The sequence below is a fragment of the Mus pahari genome, chromosome 17 (assembly GCF_900095145.1).
Source record: "Mus pahari chromosome 17, PAHARI_EIJ_v1.1, whole genome shotgun sequence".
Classification (NCBI taxonomy): domain Eukaryota; kingdom Metazoa; phylum Chordata; class Mammalia; order Rodentia; family Muridae; genus Mus; species Mus pahari.
Window position 1 is genome coordinate 41,237,576 of NC_034606.1, and position 10,187 is coordinate 41,247,762.

Here is a 10,187-nt window from a genome sequence, read left to right on the forward strand (position 1 = left end):
CCAGAGAGCTCTGTGCAAGTCACTGGACACAACACCTGGCCCAGGGCAGACAGGACTGTGTCTCCAAGGTCAGACTACACGTCAGAGACCCGGGCGATCCAAACCTGGGGCCTAAGTGGCACAAGCATTCACCTACCTGTACCCATCGGGCAGCTCCTCCCACCCCAGGCCTCTCCCGGTACCCCAAGAATTACAGAATGGGGAAATCCCAAGGCTCCCCGCATCCCTAGTCTGTGGAGGCACAGCGTCCGAAAGTCAGCAAGCAAGCCCACAACACATCCGCCATATGCAACACTGCCCTGGACCCCAGTGCTTCCTGAGGAGCAAGCTGCATGTGTGTGTGCATCTGTGTGGAGAGGGAGACACGATGGCATCTCCTTCCTCCCAGGAGCCTGATGGCACTGGGCCAGGCCCATGGGTCCTGACTGACAAACAGCTGGGGAGCTAAAGTCTGCTCTCCACTCTAACGCTTCCTGCGTCCAGCATCATTCTCTTACAAACTTGAGGACATCCTAGAGTGTCTCCGCTGTGAGCACTCTAGTCAGAGAAGGGAACTGGGGCTTGGTCATAGTGAGAAGCTGGCCTGAGCTTCCACGGGGTCAAATGAGTCCCCAGCATATATGGCCTCGACTAAGTCAACATGGCATGACAAACCAGCCTCGGACCCTGACAGCCGATGTGGGGCGCTCTGTTCACACTGAGCAGAGGAGTGCAGGAGGAGGCTGGGCCCACCACTGTTTCATAAACTAGCCTGTGGTAGTCAGCTCCAGGCAGCAGGGATTGGGCCAACTGGGGTGGGGTATTGAAAACCCCTTGAGCAGGCCAAATACCTTAGATGCCCAATACCCTGCCCATCTTCTGGGGTGCAGACCCCTGATGACCGGCAGTGGACAGGGACAGAGATAGTCAGGCAAGGCTCAGCAGAGAACAGTACAGCCTCTCTCAGCAGAGCCCGTGTCCCCACAGCCTCAGTGATGAGTCCCCCAGAGCCAAGTGCCCTGGCTCTGAGCAGCCCCCACCACATCCCACACACCCTAAGCTAGCTGTGAGGGCCATGCCATCTCTACATCCGGGTGCCTGAGGTCATGAGAACCACGGGTGACACGCGGTCCATCCTCCCTCTCAGGGACCTGTCCCCTGTCTGTCGGCTGGAGACTCGCTTTCTAACCTCTCCCTGAAGCCTCCACTCCTGCTGTGCCCTACCTTGGCCCAGCCGGATCAGCTCCTCCATGCTGTACCTATCCATAGTTGCTGGCCAGGATACGCTGCTTCCAGAACCAGCAGAGAGGAAGGGAAGGCAGGAAGGAGGGAAGGGGTGGGAAGCAAAGGGAGGGCTTGCTCATGCCTGACCTCCACACCCAGCAATAGCTCCTCCTCATGACTAACTAAAGGGTCCCCATAGTCAGCCAGACCAACAGAACCCAAGCCTGGTATCAGTGGGCAAACCAACCCGAGGGTCCAGAGAAAAGGTCTGCCTCAGTCCCTAAGCACTGGGGTTTCAGGCCACTGGCCTTCCCCACTGACTCTGCCAGGCACAGGCCAACTCACCCCACAGCATCTCCTTCCCCCATACCCTCTCCCTGCCAAGTGAGCCCTGCCACCCCCTCACCCACACATCTAGCATCCACATGCTAAGAGGCACATTCCATGTAGCCACATGTGTGCGTGTGTTCCTGTGCACACATACACAAACGCATACCATTTTGGCGGTACAAGGGATCAAATCTGTGCCTTGACCATTCTGGTCAAGCACACAACTACTGAGTCACATGCTTTGCCTCTGAGGTCCTCCACTTAACTGGGTTCCTTTTTAGTTATGTTAACATTATGTTATTTATTCATGTGGTGGTGGTGGTGGTGGTGGTGTGTGTGTGTGTGTGTGTGTGTGTGTGTGCCATAGCATGAAGGTAGAGACCAGAGGACAACTCAGGGGAGTCAATTCCTTCCTTCCACCTTGCAGGACCAGGACCAGGGATCAAATCCAGTGCCTCAGACTTAACAGCAAGCACCTTTATTTTCAGAGCCATCGTGCTGGTCCCTGTCTGTTCCTCCTTGATATTCACCTTCCCTCTGCCTCCAAAGCTGACCCCCTCCCTTACCTAAGCCCCCCTCAACTATCTCAGTCCTCTAGTCTGAGCAAACACGACGTCTCCTGACGGTCCACACTTCCTCCAATCCAGCTGTCTATAACCTGGGAAAGGCAAACCTGATTTGTCCACAACCTGGATAAAAACCTTCCAGAGTTCCTCAGATTCCTTCCTGCAACCTAGCACAGACAAGAACCTGCCAAGAGCCACAGCCCACCTGAGCAGTGGGTGCGGGAAGGTGGGGCAGTGCTGCAGCCTCTATGCATGCCACACAGTGGACGACCACAGGGAAAGTCCGGGTACATTAACCACGTGTTGGCATGAAAACGGGAGAACTGGTGTCCATGTGGCATGTGGGGACTGTTACATGATGACCCTCTGAGACCACCCGCCTCAGAGTGCTCAGACACTTCTGGGCCAGTTCTGAATTCTGAACCAGGCAAGATACTATCTATTGGAGTGAAAATGAAATTCACAAACACAAACCGCTCCAGCAACTTTATAACACAAGGAAATCTCTGGGCGCCCTCTTCCTCATGGTAACTCGGTTAGCTGACCAACTTCTCGACTGTCAGGTTGAATGCTCTGATTGCTCCGAAAGCCACCTCCTACCACACTCTCTCCTCACATCTGAGACCGCAAGATATGACACCCTCTACACAAGTGTGCTGATTGGAGATAGGAGGAAGGGGTTTTCCCAATTCATTCTGCCAAGTGACAGGCTCCCTGGCCAGGGTTATATGGACAGAGGTCGCCCATCTAACTGGGACCATGCTGGGGACCTACACTGCTGAAGCACAGGCTTAATGTAAACCCACTGGAGGGGCCCAGCTATAAAATGTGACAATCTTGTAGGCTCACTGCTGGCTTTTTTTTTTTTTTTTTTTTGAGACAGGGTTTCTCTGTGTAGCCCTGGCCGTCCTAGAACTCTCTCTGTAGACCAAGCTGGCCTCAGACTCAGAAATTCACCTGCCTCGGCCTCGTGAGTGCTGAGATTAAAGGTGTGAGCAGTCATCACCGCCCAGCTCGCTCACTCGTTTTTTTATTAACCCAAAGGAGCCAGTGGTTTTAGGTGGCACCAGATCTGCCCCAGCCTGTACACGGAGCCAGCCATAAATGCCCCTGCCACCGGCCACACCCAGCACCTAAGGCCTGAAGCTCAGTCCTGAGGGTGTAGGGGGTGAATCCGCCCGGGGCCCTGACTCAGTCTGAGGCTGGAGCTGATTTCCTGTTGGAAACTCTGAATTGCCACAGCAGTTGTGGCTGGGAAGACTGAGTCACCTCCATCAGAGACAGGGGAGGGAGGGTGCCCCCCCTGCCCACCACAGCCACACCCAGAACCCCCTCCTAGCCCCGCTGCCAACGGCTGGCCCAGTCCGGACATGGACAAGGAAGCAAAGCAAGAAAAGCAGGGGAGGGAGGGCTCCCCTCTCGCTCACCACACCCAAAAGGACTGAGCTACAGCCATGGTTACAGGGAAGCCGGAGAGGCCACTGACTTGCCTAAGGCCATCCAGAGAACCCGGAGGCCATTCAAATTCCCTGCCCCTTCCAGCTACACTCCAAGCCACACAAGGCTATTGCTCAGGCAGCTGTGCCCCACGGAGGGTCTACCCTCTCTCCCCAACTCCCAGAGAATAAGTCCCTCCCACATACTAAGGCACAAAGAGGGAGGCAGGCAGATACCAGGCCGTTCTGGTGCCTGTGATAATGCTGGAGGTCCTGGGATGCCCTCAGCAGACATTAAGGACAATGTGCCTCAGGAGAGCCTGCACAAGCATCACGCAGAGAGCACCCAAGCCTACCCAAGTCCTGATGGTATAAGGCCTTAAGGAAACCCCTGGGCCAATGGGTTCTTGTCCCATCCTCTAAGACCTGGTCTCCAGCTGGGGGATGGGTGGGACAAACTGTCATCCAGACCACGGGCTGGGTCAGCATCCCCATGCCCTGACCTCTGCCCTCCTAGGCAGTGCTCCTGAGCTGTGCCCTTCTTCCTATCTCACCTAGAGCCACTCCACCTCCAGATCATGGCCAACTCCCAGCAGGCCAAGCACCCAGTCATGGGGGCCCCTCAGTACTGCTCATGTAATACAAAATCTGAGCCACTTGGCCATAGGGGAAGACAGACTTAAGCCTCAATGGACAAGCGGTTTGCCTGAGCCAGTCCCATGCCAGCAGATCTTCTATACACGCCCACTTCTGAAAAGAGGGGCCCCTAAAGGCCACTGGGTGGGGGGAGGAGGCAGGGGCAAGGGCAAGGACAGTGCCTGAGAGGGGTACAAACAGGACTATGCCAACAGCTGGTGCTGCCAGTCTTGGGGCGTTTAGGCCCCGCCCTCACCAGGATTTGCCCAGAGGAGCACAAGCCACGTGGGTCCATTGGCTAGAACACACAGCACCCTCCGGCAGAAAGAGCGCCACCTGCTGATATGAACAGAACCCATACACACAATGTGCTGCCCCCCCAGAGCCCACCAGACCTAAGCCCCAGCACCAAAAACACCTACAGTCACTTCCCATCCCTCACGGCCTGGAGCCAAAATGCAGCTGACCTGTGGCTGGGGTGGGCTCCGGGCCTGGCCTGGCCAGGGTCCCCACGGTGGTGGCAGACACCACAGGGGTTTCAGGTGCCCCCTCCTCACGCTCCTTCCTGCGATAGACCTGCCGCTCCTCACGGGCAGGGTCCTCAGCTGGCAGAGGCCCCCTCTTTGGTGGGCAGCCTAAGGGACCTTGCATGGTCTGCACATGAGGGGAGCGACGACGTGCAGGTATCACCATGGCGACAGGGCGGCGCACACGCTGCAGAGAGGCAGGTACGATCTCCGGTGGCAGGTGTAGGTACTGGCGTAGGTGGTCAATGCCCTCGTTGGTCAGGTACCAGTAGAAGTGGCACCAGGCAAAGGTCTCCCGCACCAGGCCCCGAGCTTTCAGTGAGGCCATGGCACGCATGACCTGTAGATTGGTGACGCCAGGCACATGGGGATGCAGGCTGCGGGGTCGCCGGTCCTTCTTGGCAACCATCACTCCCTCACGAAAGAGCACCTCATAGATGGCCCGTAGCCGGTCCAGCGGCATGAGCATGCCAGCCACCATGGCTGCTGGAAGCCTGCCGGTCAGCACAGGGTGAGGACAGCAGGTGGGTTACAGCCAGGAGGCTGATGAAGCTCCTTTGGCACAAGATGCAGCAGGGGCCACTGGCAAATAGGCAGGCAGGCTCCGGTTCTAAGCACAAGGGCGCAGTCTTAGGGGCAGCAAGGCTCCAGAGCCTGCTCTGTGAATTCCTGCGCCGGCAAGGCTGCCTGTCTGAGCCTCCCGCCTGCCCGCCCTCCAGGACGCCTGGGCCGGCCCCCTCTGACTCAGCAGCAGGGCCGGCCCCTCCCACCCACTACTGGCGGGGCCCCTTGAAGAGTGGGGGACACCAATAAACTGCCCCTCCCCACCCGGGCCCCATAGCTCCAATGTCAGAAATTTCACGTGTTTCTAAAACACTTGTTCAAGGTTTTCAAGACTGTGTAAAGGATGGTGTGTAATATGGATCAAGAATCAACCCCGCCCACCCAGAAGATAACAGATAGGCAGAAAACAGGGAGCAGAGAAAGCAGGAGGGTCCTCACCCCTTACTGTGATCTCGGGGTGAGGTGAGGTGTCATCTGACCATAGCTATCTAAAGGAGGGGTTGCACAAAGTAGAAAACTAAAAGAATCCAAGGGAGGAAGATTAGGGTATGGAGAGGAATCTGGGGTGTGGTGGGTGGGCAGAGACCTGAAGGAGAAGAGCAGGAAGAGCTGCCAGGACGCACAGACAGTTGGCTGCAGGCACCACTGCCGCTGTCCATCAGAAAAGGAAAGGGACAGTACTGTGCCCCTCTCACCAGATGACCATGGGACGTAACACTTCCACGCCAGGCTAGATTAGGGTGGGTCCAGAAAGCCACTTGCCAGTCCAAGACCTCTGAAAAGAGCTCTGGGTGAGGCCTCTTTCCTCCCACACCTTCAGTGCAGCTGTTGGAGGCCAGGGACTCCCAGCTGCCATAGGGAATCAAAGTCACCAAGTCCCTAACACCCCAGGCTTGGCGGCCCTGACATCCAAAAATTCCCTACCCCCAGGCAGCCTGAGTGTCCACTTGTGGCCAGAGGGGCAGGTGCTGTGGAGAGGACTCGAGGACACCGGCAGGAACTGAAGGGAAAGGAAGAGGAATGATCTCATGCCTGAAGCGCTGCCTAGCACAGCTGTCAGCTCCGCTGGGCCCTCACAACCGAGGGTCCCACATGCATGTAGCCTGTGCTGGGGCCGCCACCCAATACCCCAACGCTCCCTGTGGTGCCGCACCAAACCCCTATGCCATTAAGGCTCTCCTTGAATGGACACACCCATTCCCACCAAGCACTGCATTTGCAAACCCAGGAACTGATTATAAATAGGGCGGAGGCGGGGATCCTGCGGTGGGAGGCACTGGCCAGCGGCAGGCGGGCAGCCAACAAAGCAGTGCGTGGGGCGGGTTTATGGGCTGTCGCCATGGTGCCCCAGCAGACTCCAAACATACAGACACAGACTGGTGGCGGGTGGAAACTCTGAAGGCTCAGCCAACAGTCCCCAAAGCCTTCCCTGAGGCCAGCTCAGCCAGCTCACTGCGGCAGGGCTCTCCCTGTACCACGCCCCTAGTCAGACTAAGGCAGGAAGGGGGCCAGGCCCTCGGAGCCCAGCCCTGGAAGTGCAGAGCAGCACTAAGTTGGGTCTGTAGGGCCAAGACTATACAGCCACCACACCCCCTTCCCAGCGGTACCTAAGGCACCAGTGTTTTAGTTATAGGGCCAGTACCGACCCAGTTCTAAGAGCAAACGAATTCCGACTTGCTTGGCCTGTCCCTCAGACACCTCTCCACAGTAACCTGTACTCAACCCATCCCCACCCAGGGTTCCTATCTTCCTGACAGGATTTCCTAACCTGATCCCATCAAATCTCTAATCCCCCACCCACGAAGCCAATACATAACTCACCACCATCCCCTAATGATCTCCAGCCACATCCAAAGTCCCCTGAGCCCTTGGACCCTAAGTCTCTCCCGCCCAGTCCACGTGGGTGCCCCTACAGTAACTAAATCGACCCAGCCATCGTTCCTATCCCACCTTTAGGCAGGAGAGGGCAGTAGAAGCAACGTGCAGGGAATCTCCTCCCTCCCCCAGCCAGAGCACCTGCGAGCGTGAGACCGCAGGGAGGAGCCTAGAACGACAAGTCCTCCCACACCTGCCCCACGTGCTCGGGCGCACACACAACCCTGATCTGGGTCTGCTTGTCTTCAGGGTCCCTGGGCTTAGGAGAACTCTCTGTGCCCTCTCCTACCTTGCAGAAACACTGAGAAGTTGCTGATTCAGCACTGAGAGAGCCCAGCAGCGCTCCCTGGGCGGCCCCATCAGGTTTCCAGAGCAACCAGACAGCGCCCTTGGGCAGTCCCTAGCCCCCCAACCCTGGACAAAGAGCCACAGTGTGGCCTTTCCCAGGGCCAGCCCGTCTGGCGCCTAGTGCCTTGGGCATGAAGGTCCCCACAGGCCTACACTACCCCCTCATATACCAATCTCTGAGGCATCTGGCCCAGGCGGAGGAGTGCTGACTGCTCCAGGGCCACCCCCGCCCCCCACGCTCCAACTGATGCGGCTGCTGCAGTACTTGCTGCAGGGCTGCAGGGAGGCTACTGGAGCTCCCTCACCCAGTCCTAGGAGGAAACCTGGAAGGGCACGAGCCTGGGGTCCTCCATCTCCAGCTCGCCACATCTCAAAGTTACCAGGAAGACAGCTGACCCCGACAGTCACCCGTAAGTTGTTGCACTCAGCCAGAGGTCACTGAGCGTCCGAGAACCAGGCTCCTCCAGACTGTACCTTTGAGGGAGCTGATCTCGTGCTGGATGGCTCTCGAGGGGTCCATGTCTTCACTTGGGGGCTGAGGACGGTGTGCTGCAGCCACTGTGTCCAGGACTGCACAGCACCGCACTGCCCAAGGCCAGCACTGCAGCCTGAAGGGGGAGCTGGGAGGTGTGGGGCAGGGCTTGCTAGCCAGAGGCGGGGCTTCTGCTGATCAATGTCCCCGACACTGGTGTCCAAAGCGCATGCTCCAGGCCATGCACCACACTGCCCCTCCCCTTCTACTCAGCCAACAAGAGCTTCCTAGACAATAAAGCCCAGCCAGACTACCCAAACACCAGGTAAGAGCCAAGTATATGCACAGCCAGGGCCTCTGCCACCTGAGGGCCAGATGCATGGCCTGCAGGTTGTACCTGCACAAAGCCTGTCCCTCACACTGAAGCCTCGGCCTCCTATCCACTCCCTGCAGGTGACACAGAGTCTAGACCTACAACCTTCAGCTTTACCCCAACCAGCTGTGTGCCCCTTCCCTCGGCCCTGTCCTATTCAATGTCTTTTCAAGTGGGACACTTGGTCACTCCACCCTCCTAGGCTCAAGATGCTTCAGTGACCCAGCCTTTGCCTCTCCAGGCAGACTGTACTTAGCATGCTCTGTCTGTCCAGCTCTGTGGTATCCCAGCATCCACTGACCCTGTGGCTCAGGACACAGCTTGGGGGTCACCATCCTTCATGCTGTCCACACAAGGCTTCCTGACTCCGCTCTGCTATATGACTTCTTGTCATCACTTCCAATGCCACCCAGCATGATATGCAGCTCCTAGCAGGGTCCAATTGCCCACCCCTGCACCACTACCATCACCAAGAAGCAGCCAACAGCTGCCCTAGTCCAGCCACCACAGAAGTTGCCAGTATACTGCTAGCAACTGCCTGCCTCGTAGACAGGATGTCCATATGGGAAGAAGGAGACAAGTGAGCATGTGGACCATTGCAAACCATGGCACCTTAGGTCCTCTGTGCTAGGCAGTGAGGGGTAGAGGTTACCTCCACAGGGCGTCTCTAGCCTCTCTTAGTCTCCTGTCATACTCCTGTCCACACCCTTACTTTGTCCTCACCCAAGACCCTCCACTGGCTTCTCAAATTCATATAATGTCAAGCTGGCATAGCGTGCCCATGATTCTGCTATGGCAAGCCAGGTCACAGCCAGGGAGGCCAGGAAAATGCCATAGGAGCAAGGCTGGCAACAGCCATAACCACAGCCACAGCCACAGACACAGTCACAGACACAGTCACAAACACAGTCAGTCATAGTCACAGACACAGACACGGTCACAGACACAGACACAGACACAGACACAGACACAGTCAGTCACAGTCACAGACACAGCCACAGCCACACAGACACAGTCATAGACACAGACACAGACACAGATACAGACACAGAGACACAGTCACAGTCACAGACACAGTCACAGACACAGACACGGTCACAGACACAGACACAGACACAGTCACAGACACAGTCACAGTCACAGTCACAGACACAGACACAGACACAGACACAGAGACACAGTCACAGTCACAGTCACAGACACAGACACAGACACAGACACAGACACAGAGACACAGTCACAGTCACAGTCACAGACACAGACACAGTCACAGACACAGACACAGAGACACAGTCACAGTCACAGTCACAGTCACAGACACAGACACAGTCACAGACACAGACACAGACACAGACACAGACACAGACACAGACAGACACAGACACAGACAGACACAGACACAGAGACACAGTCACATTCACAGACACAGTCACAGACACAGACACAGTCACAGTCACAGACACAGACACAGTCACAGACACAGTCACAGACACAGACACAGACAGACACAGACACAGACAGACACAGACACAGACACAGACACAGTCACAGATACAGACACAGTCACAGACACAGCCACAGACACAGCCACAGCCACAGACACAGTCACAGACACAGTCATAGTCACAGTCACAGACACAGTCACAGTCACAGACACAGACACAGCCACAGTCATAGTCACAGTCACAGACACAGTCACAGACACAGACACAGTCACAGACACAGACACAGACACAGTCACAGACACAGTCACAGTCACAGTCACAGACACAGACACAGTCACAGACACAGACACAGACACAGACACAGACACAGTCACAGACACAGACACAGACACAGTCACAGACACAGACACAG

The 10,187-nt window shown here is 56.6% G+C and overlaps 1 protein-coding gene across 11 annotated transcripts in view; it reads right to left on the reverse strand.

The window, feature by feature from the left end:
* Plec (plectin) overlaps positions 1-10,187 on the reverse strand; it is a 65,458-nt gene that overhangs the window by 30,067 nt on the left and 25,204 nt on the right. For 2 of the 11 annotated variants that reach the window (XM_029547996.1, XM_029547995.1), the window contains exon 1: positions 7,960-8,098. The exons of 5 other annotated variants lie outside the window; for them this stretch is intronic. In XM_029547996.1, the coding sequence (XP_029403856.1) occupies positions 7,960-8,005 (46 nt within the window). In that variant the 5' untranslated portion in view covers positions 8,006-8,098. Of the gene's footprint in view, positions 1-4,638; positions 5,363-7,959; positions 8,155-10,187 lie in introns of those variants that run through there. 4 more of the 11 variants (XM_021217283.1, XM_021217274.1, XM_021217273.1 and 1 more) reach the window with 4 other exon arrangements.